Source organism: Oreochromis niloticus, linkage group LG3, assembly GCF_001858045.2.
Source record: "Oreochromis niloticus isolate F11D_XX linkage group LG3, O_niloticus_UMD_NMBU, whole genome shotgun sequence".
In the NCBI taxonomy this organism is placed as follows: Eukaryota; Metazoa; Chordata; class Actinopteri; order Cichliformes; family Cichlidae; genus Oreochromis; species Oreochromis niloticus.
Genome location: NC_031967.2, coordinates 31,795,843 through 31,819,251, shown reverse-complemented (window position 1 = coordinate 31,819,251; position 23,409 = coordinate 31,795,843). Strand labels below are relative to the sequence as shown.

The 23,409-nt window shown below is 41.0% G+C and overlaps 1 protein-coding gene across 3 annotated transcripts in view; it reads left to right on the top strand.

Moving 5' to 3' along the window:
* Positions 1-23,409, top strand: part of shroom4 (shroom family member 4) — a 105,032-nt gene that overhangs the window by 63,865 nt on the left and 17,758 nt on the right. The window contains exons 1-3 of one of the 3 annotated variants that reach the window (XM_019353141.2): positions 3,874-4,269; positions 8,777-8,993; positions 16,607-19,487. In XM_019353141.2, the coding sequence (XP_019208686.1) occupies positions 8,941-8,993; positions 16,607-19,487 (2,934 nt within the window). In that variant the 5' untranslated portion in view covers positions 3,874-4,269; positions 8,777-8,940. Of the gene's footprint in view, positions 1-3,873; positions 4,270-8,776; positions 8,994-16,606; positions 19,488-23,409 lie in introns of those variants that run through there. The other 2 variants (XM_025904374.1, XM_019353139.2) reach the window with 2 other exon arrangements.

Here is a 23,409-nt window from a genome sequence, read left to right as displayed (position 1 = left end):
GGGATACATCAGGATTTCAACAGGAAACTGCAGCGGTTTAATTTCCTCAACGGAGAGTAACAGAAACCAGCATCGGTACCTTGGATGGTTTTTTTGTTTTCTGATAGTTTCACTGGAGAAAACTTTGAGAAGTGCTTTTTGATAAACTTTACAAGTTCATACCATGACGTGAGATGGGTTACCAGTCAAACCGAAGTTGCATCATATGAAAGGTCTCTTTCTTACCTGCATTCTGACACTGGGCTCATCTTTATTCCTTCTGTGTTAAAATAATTTTCTAATGTAATATTTTTTAGTTATAACAACAGGAGGCACTGATTACTTTTTTAAATGGAATTATCCAGTAATAACTACTTGTTACTTAAAATTAAATATTGGTATCCTGTTTGTATTGCACATATTATCTTATTTGCTGTAAAAAAAAAAAAAAAAAAAAAAAAAAAAATGCTTGCAGGGGGCTTATTTTTAATCTAACTGTTCCTGTGAGTCAAAAAGTTAATTTCAGACTCAGCACGCACACAATCGAAGGGATCAGGCGGTAACAAACAGCACATTGTGCTGCAGAGGCTAAAGTGGACTTCACCTTTCCTGCCATCAGCCTCTGGTATGGGCCTAGTCTCACTGTACTGATTACCTGGTATGCGAAAGCTGTGTGTGTATGTGTGTGTTTAACCCTTTGGAATTAGCCTGCATGTTTGCATGCGTGTGTCTATGCAGTAAATGCATGCCTACGAGCGGGTACCAGTCAGAAATCCATAATCAATGGTGATGAGGGGCTGCAAGGCAAACAAACAGGGGTCTGATTGCATGCAGACACACACAAGAGAGACCCATTAAGCAAACAAATAGATTCTTATCATGCGAACACAAAGGGATAGAGGGGAGGAGGTGAGCTTGTTTAGGCTTTCTAGCATAGTTGACCCTTGACCCTGACGGAGCAGACAGGGAATGTAAGGAATCTCCCCACATCCATGTACACAGCGTGCTTTCCGTGGGGTCTGCAGGAGATATACGTCTCTGGGAAGTCCTTTGAAGCCCACAGAGGGCCTCATGTTATTAAGTATCAGCGGTTGTGTGCTTGGTTAAACTTTAACACCGTTCATGCTGGACACTCACCTCTTGCTGTTTGCTCTGCAAGCTTCATGTCTGGTCAGTATTGAGGGGATAGTGACATTGATACACTTTAAGCTAGACACCGCTAAGGTGAATTTACCCTCTGAAGAAAAAAAAAAAGACTCTTTTATACACTGGTTCCTGTTTTTGAAGCCTGGTGCTGAATGCTATCTTAGACTTTGGATACCAAACATAAAAAGTGAGCGATACTGCATGCTCAAATGGTATAGATTTGTCAATCACAAAATAGACCCAGTCTGTTTTCCAGTGTGTGGCACTCACCAAATAGGTTTTGGGCTCGCACCAAAAGGAAATTTTAACCATTTGTTTCTGTAAAGTTTAATGTACGCAGGCATAAAGCACATTATTGTATGTATGGTCGGAAGGGTAAGATGGCGCTGGCAAGGCTGGCAGCCTTAACCCAAATTCCCTCGGGATGAATAAAGTATTATCAATCAATCAATCAATTATTGTTGTTTTTCAAAGGCTGGAAATAACAGGAAAATGGTGACTAAGTAAGGTAACGAAGACTCGTTAAAACGAAGTACTTACCTTAAGTGCAAGTATTCACCTTCCAAAGACTTATTCTGAACCAGAAAAAAAGCCTAATTTTACTCTAAATTGGACCATAATTTACAAAATGAACATCATACTGCAGTAAAAATGAGTTATAAAGCTGCGACTGGGACCGTAAACTCATGAGGAAACTGTTTACTGAGATCATAAATCATGTGAGAAGCACGATCATTTTCCCATAGACATCTATATAGTCAGACTTAATTGTGCAGCCACATTGGTTGCCCCCTACTGGTCATCAAGAAGAAAGCAGATTTGAGGCTCCGTTCACCCTCTGAAAGATCATCTTTATATAAACTTTGTGGGGGTTTGGCTTGGTCCACCTGTTACTGGAATCAGTGGATGATCATAATTTCTTTAAGTGTGCCTTGGTGGTCTGTTGCTGCATAGAGCAAACAGTCCAACATTTTTTAATTTTGACTATAGGTGGGTTGAGTTTTCCTCACAGTATCGGTAAAAAAAATAAAAATTCTCCCCAAATCTGAATTGATTTAAAATGAAAAAGTGTCCACTTTGACCCACAAGCTGCATTCAACCTGAAACTTGAGTAATCAGTTGATAGATTAATCTGAAAAAACATGTTGGAGGGTAAATCACTTTAGTTATTTTTTTTTTAAAGAAAGGAAAATCCTGACATTTTCTGGCCTCAGCTTCTTAAAGGCAACCACTGTAAATTTAACATCTGCTTAACATCTGGTTTTTGGACTGTTTATAACGGCAATTCAAAGAACCTATCTGAGGTTATTCTGGCTTGTTTTGAGAATTTGGGATTTTCCAACATTTTATAGGCTAATTGAAAAAGTAATTTTGGTATCATCATCATTAGCTTTAGTTTAAAAGTATTTCAGCTGTCATGTTCTGTGGATTTTCAATTGTGTATTTCAAGTATAAATGGTCTTTCATGCTTTCCTCTAGAAGCGCATGGTTGAGAGTTGACATGAAATGAGCGATAAGGCAGTACAGTAATGACATGCATGGCAAGTTCCCAGCTAGAGTCTAAACTGGGAATGCCGTGATGGGATTTTTGTGTGGTTGGTGCTTTTTTTTTTCTTCTAACAACACTTGAATATAATTTAAGCTACTAGAAACCTACTGGGAACAGTTAGGTTTGTTTGTTTGTTCTTTTTTTTTGTAGTATATCCAAAGCCCACTCTCCAAAAATAATCATCATAAGTCAATTTTATTTATATAACATTAAAAATTAAAAACCAAGGTGCTCTAAATGGAAAAAAAAACCCCACAATGTATGAAGATATGATTGTAATTAATGTGTTGTTGTTGTAACCCATTGATACATACTTTAGCAAATTGTAAATACTAGTATTAAATTGCAAATTACATTTTAAGTTTATTAGGTACAACTTATTACAGCTTATCTAAGCATGAGTCTGAGACAGCTGTACTCTGCTCTCTGCTTGTAGTACTCCCAAGTTCTTTTAGCAATCACAGTTTAAGGTGAAACTTACATTGAATTAGTTTGTTCTTTTACAAAGGGGCAAAATTGCACCACTGCAATGGAAAAAGGTACAAACCAAGGCAAAACTTTGAGATCATAATAGTCTTTTTTCCCCCCATTAATCCTGTTTCCTGAATCACTGGGAGCCAAAATTGAGACAGAGGCTAGAATTTGACCTATTTTTTTTTCTCCTGCCAACTGCTTTGTCCTTTAAGTAACACTACAGCACAAAGTTTGAATTGCAAAGGATAATATTTCTTATCAGTAGCACAGTGTTTTCTCTCCTGTCCATCCATCACCACCTCTCATTGTGTTTGTCTATAATTATTCTGCAGACCTCTCCATCCTCTACTACGTTCCCTTTCCTTCACCACATTTTGTTTTTCTCATCTCTCTGCAAAAGCGTAACACCCCCCCCCGATCTCTCCAGCACTCTCTGCTCTCTTTACTCTTTCGATGTCTTTTTCATGCTCTGCAAACACACGTGTGCACTAACACACAAACACACACACACACAAGGAGGAAGTACCTCTGAACACCCCCTGTCAGACAATAACAGTGTGGAACTCTGGGTATTATTCTAGCAGCCGTGCACTACTTTATCTGCCCTCCGCAATACTTCCTCTCTCACTGACTCACACATCCTGCCTGAGAGGGAGCGAGAGAGGCAGGGAAAGAATGAGATGGGAGAGAGAGAGGCAGGGAGAGGGAGAGGGAGGGAAGTAAGGAGAGAAATGCAGATTACAGGAGGGAGTAATAGTCATGTTTTGTCTTCCAGCAAGAGGAGCAAGGGAGGAGGTAGAGAGGAAAAGGAGGGAGAGGGGAGATGATTCTTGTCGGTTGGTTTTTCCCTCCTGGTCAGAACCTGCCACCTACTTTACCTCCTCAGATGGACAACAAGCTCTCTGGCTTGGACTCCACTTTCAAGTCACACATCGACTCTTATCAGATCTCAGCTGGCTTGAGGACGAATTTCTTTCCAAATTGTGACCATAAAAGCAAGAGAGTGTTGTGTATGGGATTTAAAGTGGCCGAGTGTCTTTGAACTTGAACTGTGGCTGTCAGGGAAGCTGTGAAGAGACCCAATCAGTTTGACAGTGGGACGCTTCAGCTTGGGGAGTCTGGTAAGTTTGACAGCCTTTATGCAACATTATTTTCAAACTTACGAGGAATAATCTGAACGTTTGCATCCTCAGGCTTATTTTAAAATCACCACTTCTTGTCGCTGTGAATCTTTAAAGAAACTGAATCCATCCTCTCCCCAAAGCAAAGTGTCTTCAGTCAGTTTCAGTCCTCACTTGTTTGTCCGGCCGCCTGTCTGGCATTCGGTCTGTACTGTATTGAGACAGTGTGTGTGACTGAGATTATGCGCTGTGACCTTTGCGGTATCAGTCAGCTGTTGCCGTTGCTGACCATTAAGTGGGACATTCCAGCAGATCCTCTAATAGAGGCTCATTCAGAGTTGAGAATTTATAATTTCTCGGCCTTTGACTGCTGTCGCCAGCTTGTGTCCTCTTTTCATCTCCTTGCCACTTCTCTCATTCCATCTAGCTCTTCTGTTTAAGATCCTAAAAAGCCTGCACAACTCCCAGAGAATACATTTTGAAGTAGAAGCTCGCTACGTAGAGCCAACTTGATTGAATTTCCCAATTGGTTGCAGTCGAAACGGAACAATTATCATCTATTATCTCATTAACTTTGACTCCACGTCAAGGACAAGCTGCTGTTCAGGGTGTGCCAGGGAATTATTTGAAAAATGTGCTTCATGTGATTCCTCTTTGCTTGTTGTTGCCAGTTAGGGGACAGGTAGCCAATTGGGTTACAGTGTCAGGAACGGGAAAGTGGGAGTTCTGTGGATTTATTATTAACCCTGTGTCGTTGATCCAGGTCTTTCAGTCACCGTGGTCAAAAGGACAGTAAGACCCGGGTCCTTTGTGTGTTTCCTGTTTTTCATAAATAAAAGAGTCCCTGTGGATGTTACTATAATGTAGTGCTGACAAGCACTCTAAACGCCTTTTAAATATTTTGCTGTCCAAATAGACTTTCTGATTTTGATAATATCTTTAAAAAGGTGAATGTGCTGCAGAGTTTAATGAGAAAGTCAAACCAACTCTTGAGTCTTCTGGGGCGAGTCGAACTCTAAAGTCAAATTAGGAAATGCCAGTTTTAAGTGCATTTAAAAACCAAAGGCTACTATTAACACTTGACTTATGACGCCATTTTTCAATGATGATAGAAAATGTCACATCAAACGCGACATCAGTGTTGGTTGCAAAAGTGAAAATCAAGCACAGATCCTGAACAGTTTTGAGTAAAATAGGTTAAAGTTTTTGCCTTTTTTAGCCAAAAAGTCCAAATAAAAAAAATATAAACAGAGTAGATGTGATTTCTGAATTCAAAATTGGTTTTTTTTTTAGATATTCTTTGACAATTTGACTCTGGTTCAAATTGGACCCAGTGTTTGATGTGTGGTGCCAAGCTGGGGGTTCTTTTCCCTGGGACTTTTTGTTCACTTCCTGGGTAGCCGTTTTTGTTATGGTCAGTTTCTTGTTGGGGCATGTATATAAGGTATATATACCCTTTGAGTTTTTCTGCTGTTTTTTGTGCATTTCCTTACATCCATTCCAATCTTTCAGAAACTCTCCCTCCAGGAAATAGATTACCCATAATTCTATGAAGCTGCGAGAAAGCATCTGAGAATGAACAGGAGAACTCAACGGATGCGCAACTGGCCAATCACGGTCATTGTGGGCTGCATTGATGCGACATGTAGATTTCTATGGAGGTCCATGTCAGATTAGGATGTAGGACTTCCTAAGAGTTTTCAGTTAAAACCTACCTATGGTGTACAATTAACAGCAATGTCCTTTGGGAGTTGTTTCATTTTTTTGTAACTGACATAAACACAGCTTTTAATTTAAACCCTATGTTTCAATAGTTGGTTTGGGAAACTTGAATTAAACAGTCTTCTTCATTGTAAGTAATCTTTGACCAAAATTTTATGATGAAATTAAAAAAAGCAGTTTTCGTAACAGCTTTGAACCTTTTCTCCCACTGTAACATTATCAGAAGAAGTACTTGTTATTGCTCTGCAATCGGCATTAGAGGGTAAGGGAGGCTGTGCTTTAATGGCGGCTTTTCCAAAGCTTTTTTTTTTTCTTATTAGGCTTTTCCAAAGCTTTAGAATAGCCTCACAGTCAGTTTCTATGCTGCATGGAGACTTACAGAAATTATTCAAACATATGTTTTCCGTGTTTTTTTGTTTGTTTATATTTTTTAGCGGAGATTTTTTAAATATATATTTTATTACACAGTCATCCAAGTTTTCGTACTGTGAAACATTCTGTTTTGGTTTTGTTTTAAGTTGTACAGCACTTTAGTCAGGTTTGTAAGAACACTTATGTATTCCTGTGTTGGAGGTGCAGCTCTTCATGCTGTAAATCCCCTAATTTGATCACTGCTGCCCTCTCGGCCGCTGCTCTCAGCATTTTGGAAACGCACTGATTGGCTTTGTGGTTTTGGAGAGCTTTTCCCTTCTCCCCTGCATTGCTGCACAACAGCAGATTAGCTCTCTGTTTTCTTTTAAGCTGCAAGTCCTCACATTTTTCCTTTCTTTTTTACCCTTTATCATGCATACCATCTCCATCTGACTTTGGCATCACTTCATTTGATTTGTCACAGTAATCAATCTCTGGAAGCTAAACTTGGAGAAACTGAGGAGGTGGCAGTGAGAAATGGGGGGTCTGCTAATGGTTGTGGTTTGTTCAATAATGGTATTTTGTCTGGTCAAGTTTGGATATTTCCCACACAGTGCAGCATACACACAGGAGCATAGACGCACATATGCAGGCTCTGCATAAACTTTCTCAGGGGATAATTTAAGGACATTGTCAGCAGAGTTGAACAATCAGCGGGTTCAGATAGAAATCCCTCTTAAGGAGTCAGAATCAGGAAACTGGAGTGTTTATTTTGGAAATGGGTCTCCTGCCCCTGCTTTATCATAAACAATAATACGCAGAAATGGTCCTTTCCTTTCCCTCTTGGTGCCAGGATCTGCATTCTTCTCCCAAAATTGTACCTCCCTATGTTTTTCCAAAATAGTCTCATTTTACGTTTTTTGTACTTTGTGCTTGATGACCTTAATAGTCCTCTCATTGGGGTGTTGTTAGGAATTAAACTTTGGCCCTTTTTTTGTCATAACTATCCTGTCATCCAGCTGGTTTTTCGGGTGTTTTCAGAATCACTTTTAAATCTTTTGGGACAAGTCAAGCTCTCGAGTCAAGTGACGAAATGCCAGTCAAGGTTGAAGTGTATTTGAAATCGGAGCGAACCAAGTTTAGCTTTTGTAAAATTTTAGGTTAATTGAGATGTTATTTGACTGATGATGATATGTCAAGTCAAACAAGACGAGTCAAATCAGTGGCAAAAAGTCAAAATGAAGTAAAATACAATGAAGAAAATCATTTCATGTGATGAGATTCATGAGATTTTCTTTGGTTTAAAAATCCAAAAGCTTCCCTTTGGTTCCAAAAACACTTCCTTTTTACTAAAGCTTATTAATTAATATACTCTATATTTAAGATTTTTGCACCAAATACTTGAACGTTTTGTCTTTTTTAAAGTCAGTTTCTCACTGGGTGAAGTCTCTCAGCAAATTCCCAGCTTTTCTGACTTCAGTTTGATTCACGCTCACACCTCTTAGTTCCTGTTCTCTATAGAGGAACTAGGAGTATGTTATTTCCATCCAGCAGCAGTATTTCCAAGTCAGTGTTATTCTTAAAGATATGATTACCACCATAAAGGTCCATTCTCATTCTCTTCTCACTCCTTTTTTTTTTCTTCTGCTCAATCAGCCCATCTCGGCAGTCTGTCTGCAGGGGGGCTGAGCTGAATCTGGCGAGCATATGTGATCGGAAGTCTGAACAAGGGACTTAGTGAATATCTTGGGATACACTGGAATGCCTGGCTTTAGATCAGACCGGAGGGCTTACTGTACACGTTAGATGAGTTTTTAATGGGAGCGCGCTGAAGTCCAAACAGCTTGCGAGGAAGCCGTTTCCACAGAATTTAGGTTGGCAAGGCGCTGCCGCTGTAGGGATACATTTTATGTGAGCTCTTACGATCCAAGACACTTAGGCTTGTGGTTGCAAACAAGCATGTCATCTTATACATTTTGCTTATATTAATCATATTCAGACATCTTGCTTAGAAGTGGTGGTTAAAAAGATCCCGTAGACATGAAGTAGATAGGAAAAAGGAAAACCGGCCCTATTAAAAACAAGGAAATCACATTAGTTGCCAGGGGAAAAGCATGTTTCACATTTATACAGACACACTGGAAGCATCCGGGCGGGAAATACAACACCACAGCAGCTTCTTTATGTTTGACCAAAATCTCAGGAGTCCCCTAAATTCAACTGGCCTTCAAGTGGTGCTAAAGGATGTTTCTGGATGTGTTTTAGTAGAAGCAAGCAGCATCCCTGTAATACAGGTACACTGCAGTAGGTACCATTGAACTGCCGGTAAACTGGCTATCAGGGCCCTGTCACTTTCCTCTCTGATCAGGTGATTGATTGATTAAACAACTGATTCTCACCTGTTTTTTTTGTTTGTTTGTTTTTTCCTCCACAGACGTAGTGTCCCTCTCATCAGGCCTCACTCCTGGCACCTGGCAAAGCTGTCGGAGCTGCCCTTTCCTCCCCCTCCCCTCCTCCCCCATCCCCTCCTCCAACACCACCCTGCCTCCCCACTGCCGACTCCCCCCTCTCCCCCCTCCTCCACCCCCTCCACCTGCCATGCAGCTCCACCCCGGCCCTTACACACTACCCTGGCACACGACTGACAACAGGTGAGCTAACGTGTAAACAAAGTTTTTATGTATCTCGTAAGCAGGTGGCGCTGTTTAATTGCATTTTCCTGAGAAGTGGGGAGTCAGGGTCCCTCCTTTTTCTGACAATTTTTCTAATCTTTTTTTATGGTGGGTTTCATTCAATGAAATCTTTCGAGCTCATGTGAAGTTCTGTTTGTGCTTTACGGGGGATTTTCTATATTTGATTGCAGTTACGTGATTATATCACTACGGGGAATTGCTTTCATAATTAAATTAATTATCGTAATGAATATATTAAATGTTGAATCTAAAAATAAGTTTGTGTTCCAAAGTAAAGTCTGCAGATTTCTTGCTTTGTCTGATAGAAGCCAAAGAATTCAGTTTGCAGTTATGTAAAGCAGTAAAAGACAATGGCCTTAGTATTTTTTAGTGATGCAAGTCTTACATATGTAGAATGTGAAACTAGCAGGAGTTTTGTGTGTTTGCTTGAAAGGTGATTTGAGCAATAAATCACTTGGTTTAATAAATATTTACATACTTTCGAAGTGTACTATAGCGCTTAAGGTCGAGGTAGACATTCATCATACTGACTGATATTGTTGATAGTGACATTTGGCACTGGACTACATAAGTCTTTATAGCATGAAGCCTGTGAGCGTGATGTTTATGGGCCTTTGGGCTAATGACGTCAGGGTTTCCAATGGTGCACAAACCCAGTGGTCTGCTGGGTCTGAGCTGAGCCCCGTGAGGGAGTCAAGATGTTTTTTCAGATATAAGATACAACACAAGAGCATTTGTGTTCTAGCTCCACATTTTTAATATTGCATTCGGTTTTGGAATACATCTTATAGTGAGCCTTAGTGCAGACCCTCAGTTCATCATCTAGCTGAAATAACCTGTTTTAGCACCTTTTTTTGAAACCAACTTTTTTCTGATTGGCTCATTGTTGTCTGGTGCCGTTCACAAGTCACCTCGTCACAGGTGTAAAATGGGCCCAAGCAACTGAAGAGGTCAGACAAATTCACTTTATTTCCTTAATGACTATTAATGACAATAGACCTTTTACCGATAACGTTTATGCAAGATGTTTTGACGTAGTCTTGACGCAGTGTGTTTCACATTATCTCCATGTTAAGCTATTGTTTATATGGTGTGCTAAGTGATATGTCTGATTTTAAGGTTCTTTTGGGATTCGTTTTTCTCCTGGCTTTAATTTGTCGCTTCCTCAGTGAGAGGAAGAGTAATTACAAGCTGGGGAATAAAAGATGAGCATCTTCATCTGAATTACAGCAAATCAGGTTTTGCAGCTCCACCAGAAACATCATGCTTTATATTAGTTATACAGTATGATCCCATTATCTGCAAGTCACCGCCTGGGATTTTTTTTTTAATTTTGCCCCCGTGACTCTGACTGTGCCCCTAAAGCCAACAATTGCCAGGAAACAGGTGACATCACTGTTTTAATGTCAACATGGCCCACACAGGACGCAGGGCTATTTTTGGCTTCTATTTAAACATTCCAAAGCAATAACCAATCAGATCTCTCTGGTGACCAGCTCTTTGTTCGTCTGCTCGCGGGGGACAAGTGGATGTTTTCTGCTGCGGTGGCAAATCCATTCAGAGCCCTCGGGGTTTTAAACAGTGAAAAGGATGCAACAACAAGTCAGATGGATTTCGTTTGGTTATTTGGCCTTCTGCAGTTAATAATTGCAGTTTAAATCAAGAAGTTTTAAGACACATGTAGAATAACACTAAAATGGGGTGGAGTGGAAACTGGTTTAAGTAGTTCACCTTTCATGTTGAGATGTTGATGAAAAGTGATTTTAATTCAAAAAAGAGTTTATGTAAGTTGAAGTTTTCTGAGTATTTTAATTTTTTGCAAAGTGATCAGGTTACCACTAATCATACATAGCATATTTTTTTTTAGCAGAGTTTTTAAAAAGTGGTGGCGTTTTGGACACCAAATATTTGAATGCTTCATGAAAGAGTCACACTTTTTCCAGTGTGGTCTTTTTCACAGCGACTAATCCAAATCACGCAGCAACGTATTAATGGCTAACCTTGTTTTTCTGATGGGTTCATCTCAGACGCCCTCTTGGCTAAAGTTTGGTGTGTTTTCAGTATCATATCTTCCTGCCATGTGGTGTAATTAATCTGTACCAATTACAGATCTTCAGACTCCAGCAATTGTTCATTGAGCTATGAGATAATAGATCATTATATCATTAAGCCCAGCTTGCTAAACATCTAAATTGTGGAAGTATTCAGGTTTCTCTTTTTATTACTAAATCATAAAAGTCCTGAATGACTTCATTCAAAATTACTGCTAAATTAAATCCCACTTTTCATGGATTTGACGTTAAACTTATCTGGCTAAATTAAAACATGAGAAACATGCTGCTGAATTACCTTAAACTCACTGAATTCAATATCGACAGCATTATTTTACAACAGCCAGCCCAAAAGACATCGAAAGATTCCTTTTTTCTTTTAAAAGAATCAAAGTTTGCTGTCATTTTAGGTTAGCATAAAACATGTCTTAATATTAATATGGACTCCAGAATGACAGTTTTGCAATCATTAAAAGTGAATATTTGAAGTCACAATAAATGCCTTCATCTATAAAAGAATATAGATAATAATGATTTTTTAAGTAGTGATCCTGTTAAGGAATATGAACATGTACATTAAATGACTTTTGAATGTTTCAAACTGGTTTAACTCTAAAATAAAACAAAAGACTAGGAAATTATTTACTATACCTGGCCACCCATTGACCACCCATTGTCCGATGTTAAAATATGCAGCACAGACAGCTTTTTATCCATCATTTGGGATCTTGCAATGTTCAAACTCATGACAGAAAATATTTGTTTGTGAACATAATTGGAATAATAGGTTAAACAGCAGTCCAGACTCATTAGTCATTCCCCTCCAAATTCATTAACATGAAGCTGCCTTTTGTTGAATTTCTGGCCCTCTGACAGTGTTTTGCCCATGTTCCCATATAAAATATCATGTGGGAAACCAGTGTATGTAGTTTTGCAGACACGTGACGAGTCAATGTGATGTTTTCTGACATATAGATATCATGGTGCTCATGCTGACAATCTAGGATCAAGTGACTAAGCTCCTACTTACACAGGCCTAGAGACTGATCCATGACCATTTGGCAACCAAGAGAGAAAAAATAGTGTTCCCTGATCAGCTGTGAGTAGTTTCCAGAGGTTGATTGCAGTCGATGGGATTGCCCAAGTCCCAGTCACACAGATTTTCAGACCAGTCAGTGACCCACTGGCAACCACCTGCCAGGGAAAAACATGTGTCACCCAACTGGTTGGCAGACCTTCTTGTGATTGCTTTGATTGCTAACATATTGCTGTGATCATAGTTTGAAATTTCACCCAGCGAGACCCAGAAACCCCCAGGAACCACTGCCAACCAGTTGGGGACTACACATTTTTTCCCCATCAAGCACCGGGTGCAGCACATCCAATATGGTGGCCAGCTGTCAAGCAACATGTGTAAATGACTAATTATTTAGTGAAAGTGCTACTTTTTATTGAAAATTTCGCTAATCCACGAGTATTACTTCAGCTCTGAATCTAACTATGGGATTTTTTTCTGCTACTGTAATACATCAGTGACAAATAATTGAATCGGCTGGTCAGGTTGAATAAAACTCTTTGTATTAGAGTATGATCTCACCGAGCTACACTGTAATCCTTCAAAGAGCACACGGAAGTCCCCTCCGCCTGTATATTGACTCACAGTAAAAATAGCCTTTATGTCTTTGTTTGTCAGTTGTTCTCCTTTTGATAGCAATCAGTGATCTAACGTACCACTGTTTTAATAGTCCCACATGATGTGTGCGTGTGTGTGTTTGTGTGTGTCGGGGGTTCTTATTCCCACAGTTCTCCCGCCTGATCTCATCAGTTGGATGAGGAGGCAGCTCCCGGCATAACTCTGGACAATGTCGTGTGACTCCCAGAAAATGTGGACAAAGAGAGGAAGACGTTCAATAAACTGTGTTTGTGTGAAGGAGAGTACATTTTGTACAGTCCGTGTGTGTGTGTGTGTGTGTTTTATTTCTGCACTAACCATGTGTAAGCAATAAGTAAAGTAGGGGTAAAATATCTCCAGCTTTCACATTTACAGGAGTGTGTATGCCTTTTGTAAGTCTCACATCATGCGTTTGTGTATTCGTGCTGGTGCGTCTTCGTCAAACCTCACACTCACATGTTCCACATTGCGTCTGATTGGGCAGGAGTGACTGTCATTTCCTCTCCAGCTCCCGTCTCATTTCCTCTCTTCCTCTCTCTGTCACCCAGGTCAAACCTATACAGAAGCCTCTCCTCTCCCATCCATTGCTCACTTCCCTCAAAGACTGTTTTCTCATGCAGATAATGAAGCGTACTTTCCACCCTGCCAGTCAGAGTATTGTGTCTCACTGTTTTACACCCATGATCTTACTGAGAGATTTATGTACTTATATTGCACCACTCCCAGGGCTCTCATTTATGTCATTATAGTACTGAACGCTTGAGACTGATGAACATGCCTGAACATGTCTGGATGGACACTAGAGAAGCTCCAATTGTTGGCATTTCCATGTTAGCTTTATTTTGCAGAGCTGTTGTTTGCTGCTTCAGTTTGGTGCGGTTTCATAACATTTTCACATAACAGATGAAAGATCTTTGGTTTGAAACTGGGAGTTGGCACAGATCATGCATCAGAAATGGCATCTGGTGTAAAAGTCCATCAAACCAAATATTCAGTTTAATTGAATTTTATTTATATGGCACAGTAGGACGGTTCCCTCAAGGCATTGTTTGGATCCACATATCCAGATATGTAGCTCTAAACAGCTTCTGTTATACAGCATATTAATGAGTTAAAGGTCAGTTGCAATAATTTTATTATTGACTTTAAAGTCTTGACTTTATTACCCCATGATCATTATATAAAGGACATAAATTCCTCTTCATGTTCCAAAAGCCATTGAAGTTTTAAGAGTTGGTTCATATAATTCTTACATTATACAGCCATACTGGAAAACAGTAGCTGTCAAACACAGAAACAATGCTTGTCTAATGTAAGAGACACCATGTACATAGAGCCTACTGGTAAGAGCATGGAAAGGAAAATGACCTATACAAGTACTACAAATCATCAAAACATTGGAATACATGAGCATAAAATCGTATTTTGCGTAAAAGAGTAAGTTGAGGTTGAATAGTTTACAACTGAAGTTTCTGAAGCAAAGAATTGTAAACCATGAATACCACAAGCAGCAGCCTGGAGATAGTCTGCTGGTTGTCTTGCCCATGTTGGTTCGAGATCAAAGCCCTTCAGAAATTTCTGTCTCCTGTAACCCCTCCTCTGTCTCCTTGGCAACTTTCCTCATTGTTTGAATAAGACACCAAAGAAATAACAAAAGGGTGACTGACCACTCTCTCCTCTTTACAGGAAAAAGAAATACCACAATAAAAATGCCTGCAGATTTTTGTTGGAGCCTTTATGGCACTGGATTTGAACCAAGCACATGAACACTGGGTGCCCTCAAAGCCCCCTTGATAAGACAATATGTGCGAAGTGTATTTTTCTATCCTTGCTCCCTAAGCTCTCCTTTTGCTCCCTGTTATTCTGTCTCGTGTGGTTTTCTCCATGAAGTTGAGATGGTTGAGAATTCTTTTGTTCTTTTTCCTCTGTGTCATTTGGGGGAAACGGGGTCATTTTTTGGCCTAATAAACAGTCGAAACTACAAGGGGGGCCAAAGAGCTCGAGAGGATGATGTGTAACATGGGTCACAGGTCAAATTCAAACCCAACATTGCGGTTGAGTGGCGGGTAGTTGAGTCCATTGAGCAACATTTGATATACAGTACGTATGACATTTATTGCATGTCTGTCTGCCCTAGAAGGGATCCCTCATCTGTTTCTCATCTGCCTTTTTTTCTCTCTTGATTCAGCTGGAGGAGTATTTTTTCTTATCTAAATCAAATGTGCTAGGATAGATTATATTGCACAGACGCTTCTCTTTTTTGGTTATAGATTGTTTTTAATTGTTTTTAGGATAGTTATTGGAAAGTAAAATGGTTTTTAAAAGCTATATATGTGTGTGTGTGTGTGGGGGGGGGGGGGGGGGGGGAAATATTGTGCATTTGATGTAAAGAATTTGGGACAGGGTAGGACAAAAATTGGAAGAAAGGAATGAAAGAGGAAGACGAAAAAGAATGAGAGGAATCAAGGAATGACTTAGACATTTTGACTGTAGGCAGTGTGAGTTGATGAGGAGGAAATCCCTCTCTGCCTAAAGAGGCTTCCTCTGAGGGGCTTTAAAACGCATGGGGCTGTTGTGGATCTTCAGCTCAGCACTGATAGAAAACAGATCCCCCAGCTGTTCAGTGGAAATGTTGTATGGATGGGATGTGAAGGGAGGGGCAATCGTAACTTGCAGCATGGAAATTAAAGATGACTTAGTGTATGTAGCTTTTAAAGGCATTAACTGTTTTGTCAGTCAAGAAGTAACATAGTGTTCTGGAAACCACATGAATTTGCTTAGAGCACATTAAAATTTACTTTGATTTTGATACTATATTGATTTTCCTCAGCCTTTCCCTGCAGTTGTTACAGTTCAGCTCCCCAGCAAAAAGTGAGCTGTATGAATTAATACTTGTTAACCTTTAACTACTTTAAATGAAGCTGGTAGGCTCAACCCATCCAGAGTTAGAGTAAATGAGGCCATTTTTGGCAGTGTCTTTTTTTGTGTCGGAAAACCCAAAGGGTAAAGTTTTTAATCTAGTAAAAATTCATAAAACAGGAGTGAATGTTAACCCCACCCTAATCTTTAGATGAGTCGCCAATGACATGTTGGATGTGAATTGTTTGATAATTAATAATGGCAAGTAGCTTAACCCTAAATCCATAATGCTGTTTAACTAGAATATATTGGATGGCCAAAAAGCTAGTCAAAGAATAGTTGAACAGTTCCCCAAAACTTAATAATTCTAATAAAACTACCTCTGAAGTCTTCAGTGGTAATGACTCCAAGCCTAGATTTAACCCCACCCCTAACCCTATGACCCCACCCACACGTACATCGATATTTTGGTGCACGTGTTTTGGTGTACATTTCTGCAGGCACTGGGGAAGAGGTGTGTGTTTCTAATCAGCAGCAATGGCTACACCTGGGCCCATTGCATACACCACTGATCATATTGACTACACACGCAGGGTTAATTTTACTTTTAAAACTAAAATGAAGCTGCATTTTAATTGGCCATTGAGTGCATTTCTCTTTTTGTCTTTATCAGACTGTGTGCTGTGTTACTGCTTTATGGTTAGGGTTATATTTTTACTTGTTATTTTGCCGTAATCTTGACAGCACTTGAAACAGGTGAATAGAGAGATTTTTCAAAATGAATACAGAAAAGTCCTTGTTTTTAAAAAAAAATACCTTCTGGAAAAAATCGTTTTTTTCCAGAAGAAAAAAAAATAGTTTTTGATGTGTTCCCAAAGATCAAGTTGGCATTAGTTTGCTTATTTAGTCTGCAAAATAACCCAAAGCACCACCCAATGTCTGTTTTTGAAACATTTCGTTTGACCTTCTGCATCTCCATCTCTCTGCAGTGATTTGTCCATGCAGTGGAGTCAGCTGTCCAGACCTTACTCCTCCACTGACCGAAGCAGCTCCCTGGGCTCCATGGAGAGCTTGGACACACCTACACCCACCACGCAGCCATACTCCGACTCCCATAATTCACCAGTCGATCCCACCCTCTTCAACAATAAGAGAGACTCTGCCTACAGCTCCTTCTCCGCCAGCTCAAACACATCTGACTACGCGACAGTCCCTCTGAGACCCGGTGAAGCCAACTCAATGGATAACCTCTTGTCTTGTCAAGGCTACCCTGTTAGAGACACCTCAACCCTTTGTGAGTCACCTAGTGAGGGCAAAGATGAGGCACCGCTGATCACACAAAAGTCCAGATCACTGACTAGGCCAAGACCAAGGCCCATCGAGGTAAAAGAGAGACCTTCGTCCTGCTGCTATGAGCAGGAACGGAGGGGTGGAGGCTTTGAGATTCTAAGAAATGGAGAAACAGGAATGGAGAGAAAAAGGAACCCTCCTCAGCCTCCAACCAGAAAGGATAGTTTTAGGGCAACCCGGAGTCGTCCCAATTCCACCAACCCACGTTGTGCTTCTGCTCCTATTGAAAGTTCTGGTGTTTCTTCTTATTATGAGGAAAACAAGCTCTCGCTTAATCTTGAATCAGGAATGCATAATGGCTTCCCTGTACCAGGAGAAGGAGGTCAAAGTGGGAATTTCGAGAAGGATACTTTAGATACGCACTGTATCCAGACGGAAGATATTAGACGTATAAAATGTGACACTAGTGCTCATAAAGACTACAACTCAGAGAGCACCTCAGAAAACCTCTCTGAACCACTGACAGCTTCCTTAATGCCCAACCTCCCCTCTGATTCTGACGCCTTGCCTGCAGAAGCCTCCACCGAGGTTCAAGAGCAGTCCCGTATCTCCCACACTCAGACCAAGCACTGCTCTACTGTGCTACACAGGCACAGCGCTCCCGAGAAGCTCCTTGCTACACAACTTCAATTGTTGCAGTTTAACAGTGACAGCCCTTCTGTGGAACCTTGCAGTCTGTCAAACCCTTCTGAGCCCTCTTTGTCTCCCTGCAGCAGCCAGTGGTCCCCTTCATCACTTCAGCCAATGAGTGAACACCAAGAAGCTTCTCAAAACCACCTTCATGCCACATCAAACAAATGGGGAGGTAGCCGATGCTCAACCCCAGGATCTGTGTTCTTCGAAGGAGATGGTGATGACAAAGATTCAAGAGAGAGGCTAAATGTGAATGGCAGTTCTCTCACACCGGATCAGCATCACATGCCATGGGGTCGCTCTGTGAGCGTGCCAGGGGAGAGCACAGGATCGTCAGCACAGGAAAGACTGAGCTCTGACCTGACGCTTGAGCGGGACTTTGAGCCTCTTAGTGCTGCTGCAAGTATGGATACCTTACTGGATGAGCAAAAAGTAGTGGACAGAGGAAGAGGTGAAGAAAAAAAACAAGAAGTTGTAGAAGGTGAGGCAAGTGCAAAAAAGTCGAACTCTTCCAGGAACCATCGAAGGAACCGCCGGCGCAGTGAGAGATTTGCCACCAACCTGCGCAATGAGATTCAGAGGAAAAAGGCCCAGCTTCAGCGCAGTCGAGGTCCAGGAGGGTTACTCTGTAGTAGAGAAACTGTCCAGGAGGAGGATCCAGATGTCAATGAGGAGGGAGATGCAGAACAGCCGGCCCAGGAAGAGGGTGCCAAGGCTACATTTGCCACTCCTTCTCTTCCCCAAGATTCCCAGACCTCAGAACCAGTCATACCATCAAACACCTCAAGTGAATCAGACCATGATGTCTTGAAGACTCAGTCTCCATCCCTAACCTACCCTCAGAACAATAGTTTGTCCAGGTCTGTCCAAATTCTGGACCCAGGCGTCCCGAGTTTTGGTGTTGGCATCCGAGTTGTGGAGGAACCAGCTCCCGCTGGCAAGGCCCGCCGTTGGCGTTGGACCCCTGAGCATAAACTCCAACCAGAACCTGATCAAGACAGACAGTGCAGAGTTTCCAGTGAGAGAGTTTTAGGAGTCACAGGGTCTCGTCATGGAGTTTGTGCTTTCACCTCATCATCTACATCAGCTTATGGCCGCTCGTCTTCAGGTTCTCGAACTGAGGATTCTGATATCCTTCCGTTTGCAGATAGAATGAAGTTTTTTGAGCAAACAAGCAAGGGCGTGTCTGTTTCAAATGCCCTGGGGTCTATCCGGAGCACCAGAGGGGGAGAGCCTCCAAACCAAAGGAGATATTCCTATCAGGGGGGACAGCAGGAAAGCTCCCTCCCTTCAAATACTGTGGAGGCCAGGAGGCAGTCTGTGAGTAACAGCAGGGAAAGGCAGAAAGAAAAGGAGAGGGAACAAGCGAGAGAAAGGGAGGAGAGGTTGAGGGAGCGAGAGGAGAGGCTAAGAGAAAAGGAGAAGCAGCAGGAAAAGGAAAGACAAGAGAGGGAACTGGAAATGGAGAGGGCAAGGATGAGGGAGATGGAGCGGGAGAGAGAGCGAGAGGAGCGGGTCCGGCAGTGGGAAAGGGAAAGGGAGCTCGAGCTGGAAAGGGAAAAAGAAATGGAGAGAGCCAGAGAAAGAGAACGACTCCAAAATCAAAGAGAGAAAGAGCTTGAGAAGGAAAGGGAAGAAGACTGTCAGCTCACCTCTCATCAGGAGTTTTATCGTAGCTGTGGCTTCACAGTAAAAACTCAAGACTTCCAACAACACAAGGAGAACTTCCACAACTTCCAGCCCAAACCTCAGATATTCTCCCACAGCCAAACCCATAGTCACGTCCCACGATCAGCTTTTTATCCAGTCAGCACCCCTTCCCAGCGACCAGAGAACCGACAAGCTCTGCACCCGGGATTCTCAGCACAGAGCTACACATCTGCAGAGGTAAGAGGGATGGTCCATTGGGTCTACTCCATTTTTTTTTACCTTGCCCCAACTAAGTGAGCAGGAAACATGGTAATACCCCAGATACGACTATACAATAGCATCAGCAAGGTAGAATTCGTTTATTGTCCCCTTTTAAAAACAAAACAACCCTCATTGACTTCATATTTTACTCGTTCACTTTATATTTTGCCTCTGCCTCACCTGCAGTAACCCTACTACTAATGGTTGCTTTATGTTGTAAGGTGAAGACTCCAAAATTTTAGAAAGAAACCCCAACAATTAAATGACCTCTATGAGCAAGCACTTGGCTACAGTGGCAAGGAAAAACTCCCTTTTAACAGGAAGAAACTCCAGCAAAGTTTCTCTCCATATTTTAATTCTTGGCCTCTGTTAAAGTATCTCTGTGGGATTACGGTTTAAAATATAATAATAAGGTAATATAATAATAGTAATAATAAGGTATAAAACATCTACTTTTCCTATAGGAAAATTACAGGTGAAACATTTAAGAGCAATTGGAAAGAAAATAAAATTTTTAAAAAAGTAATAACAATAATAATAATAATAATACATAATAATAATGATAATAATGATGATGATGATGATGATGATAATGATGAATAGCCAGGAAGTGTTTTTTAATTTTTTATACCAGTTTTGCACAATAATAATATGTAATACTTTTTTTGATAGCTCTACTAACTCTTTTGTGTTGTTTTTATAGGTGTAAAAGTACTGGCTGCAGCCAGTGATACTCCTTCAAAGATTTTTCTAAACTCGTCTGAGATTTTTAATAATTATACCTATGTTATTAATTTCAGAATCCTAGGGTAATTTCCTTATGGAGTTATCACATTCACATGATTTTCAGAAAATTTGACCTCTGTCCTTGACCTTGAGGTCTGAGATTCGAACTTGTCTGCGAATTTTAGTAGATACAACTATAGTATCAGATTGAATCTTCGTTGTCGCTTCGTTCTCAAGTTGTTGCTTTCACAAATTTGGGTGTCTGCATTGCCTGCCCATCACATGACACGTGCACCTAACCGTGGCAAAAAGTTAGTCTAGAGTGCTGATTTTAGTCTGGAGGGGCGCTTGCTGTACAGTGGACAGGAAATGCTGAAATCCACAGATCAACGTGACGCCTTTTGATTTTATCTTTGTGTTTTTGCTTTTTAAAGCACCATAGTTAACGTTTAAACTAAGCAAATATGTTATTTTATGCTTGAGTAAGTTAAACCTCGCTTTAAAATAATGGTTAAAAATACTTATCTTAGTCAGTCAGACTTTATGATTTTTCATTGGGTTGAATGCCAATTTATTTTGCTTTTTTGTGTAAAACACCTTTTTATGCATTCACAAGTGGCGCTCCAGCTAAACCATTGTTCGCCATCATTACCGATAAACTCATTTCTGTGTTTACACTGCGTTATCATATTGAGGCGATGATCCTGAGAGGCAGCCTGCCTAAGTTGCTGCTGGAACACAGCCCGTGTTCCAGCAGCATTGAAACTGAGTACCTCTTTAGAGAGTGAAAAGTAAACTTTTCTGCTGGACCAAGCTGAGATGACCACCGGAGACCGAAAACTATCTCGCTCCTTTCAACCAGCACCACAAAGGGATCGAGTGGCCTCGCTTGGATGTTGGAGCTAAGTGGCCGCTCGGTCCAAGTGCTCCGCGGTTGAACAGTCGGTTTGAAGCCGAGCCTCTCATCCTGCATGCGGTCACAGTCTGAAATTCTCATTCAGCTGATTGTTGCAGCAGAACTTAGAGAGAGAGAGAGAGAACGAGCGGCGGCAGGACACTTGTGTCAGCGATAATAGCGGCGTAGGGTTACATCTTTACCACAAATTGATTCGACAGGGGGGGGGGGCGCAGACCCTCGTCTGAACTTTTGCTTCTTCTGTGAACTCGGGCACATTCGTGCCCTCATCATTCGACACCAAGCGATCCACAATGACGTTTGTTTTGGACTAAATGTACTTTGACTTCAGCATATGTTTGGTTCAGGACACTTCTGTGAGGGTTCGCCACACCGAAGCCTCCGGGGAGCCGTGAACCTCGGCCTCCTCCGTGTCGGCATTCTTCTCAAGTCAAAGGTTGCCGGTTTGATGCCACAGCGATAACCCCGTGTGTTTAAATCTGCCGCTGACAAGGTCCATTGTTTTTTAGTCGTAACAGATGTGCTGGATGGGTGATAAGGGGAAACCTTAATATCCAGGTGTCAGTGTGAAGGTCAGCCTTAAAATTCACTCGTTTCACGCAGTTCCCGTTTGTAATGAGAAGCGAGGTTTATGCTGTCATTAAGGTGTGTGTGTGTCTGTGTGTCTGTGTGTGTGTCTGTGTGGTCATGTTCCTGTGTTTGTGTGTTTTGGATACAGGAAGGAAACCAAAATCTTTGCGGCCGCTTTTATTATTTGTGGTCTGTCGCTGAGTGAAAGGAGGCCGGCTGTGCCTTTAACTTCAATTGATTTTTTACAAAATCAGATTACTTTTTTTCCTTCTAATTTTACCTCCCACGTCATTACAAAAACACAGAATCTACTCTTTGAAGCAATATATCCTTCCCCAAAGGCCATCAGTTGTTATTTATACTCAAAATGAAATAAATTCATGTTAATCACTGAGCTGGCAGCGGATTACGTTCAGTTGGAAGACTTGACTTGGTTATGCAATTATTTTTAGATGAAGATTTTTTTTCTCAAAGATATTTTTATTGAATTGAACCAACAAAGAAAAACAAATACACACAGAATTGTCAAACACCAAACAAGCAAGTTTCACAGTGACTGTTTGAACTGAAATATTAGAATACAGATTAATGAAACACTCACATGTCTTTTAATCAGTTTATCCCCTACCCACACTACTTAGAACCCCTATCCCTCAAGGCCAGGTAGGAAAAAACCAAACAAACAAAGCAAGAAAAAAGAAAACAAACAAACAAACAAACAAACAAAAACAACATCGCAGATACAACAAGAACAAAATAAGATAAACACACAAATGGCTAAAAATAAATAAATAAATAAATGAATAAAAAGAAGAAGAAGAAGGGGGGGGGGATTTACTGAGTAATGCTGGAAGTCGGGTTCGCAACCTGGAGGCTGGAAAAATATTTCAGGAATTGCCCCCACACCTTGTAAAACTTACCGCTGTTGTTACTAATCGCATACCGGATTTTTTCAAGGCTCAGATAGTACATAAGGTCCCTCAGCCATTGAGCCTGGGTGGGCAAAGGGGCACCCCTCCATCTTAGTAGGATTGCACGTCTAGCTACAAGGGAGGCGAAGGAGAGCATGCAACGCTGTGATGAGGCTTTAGAAAGTTATCCATTAAAGTGCTTTCCTGCGGGAATTCAGAGGTGTAAAGTTGGGAGTAAAAAGCCCTAAACGTATGGTTAATTTTGGAAGGATCCGAAGTGATATTACCATTAGCCATTCTAATCTTTGTGATATGTTGTTTTGCCTGGAAGCCCCTTAACTGGCTGGCTAGCATCCTACCCGATTTGTCGCTATGAATATAAAACAAGCTCTTACTCTTCAGGAGCTGACGTTCCATTGAGTGCGTTGAGAGGAGCTCAAATTTAGTCTGAAGCTCCACGCGCTTATTGTATAGATCTGGGCTTTTTACCTTAGCATAGAGCAGGTCTACTTCTTTGATTCGGTTGACTAAATCGAGTCGTTCTATACGGGCCTTTTTCTTCATATTAGCAGTATAGGAAATAACTTGTCCCCTGAGAAAGGCTTTTAGTGTATCCCAAATTATTAAGCTAGAAGTTTCTCCTGTGGCATTTGTTTTAAGAAACAAGGTTATTTGTTCTTTCATGAATTCCAGGAAGTTTACATCTGCCAGGAGAGTCGAATTAAAACGCCAGTGTCATCTGGATTGACGGATGTCTGGGAAACTCATTGATAGC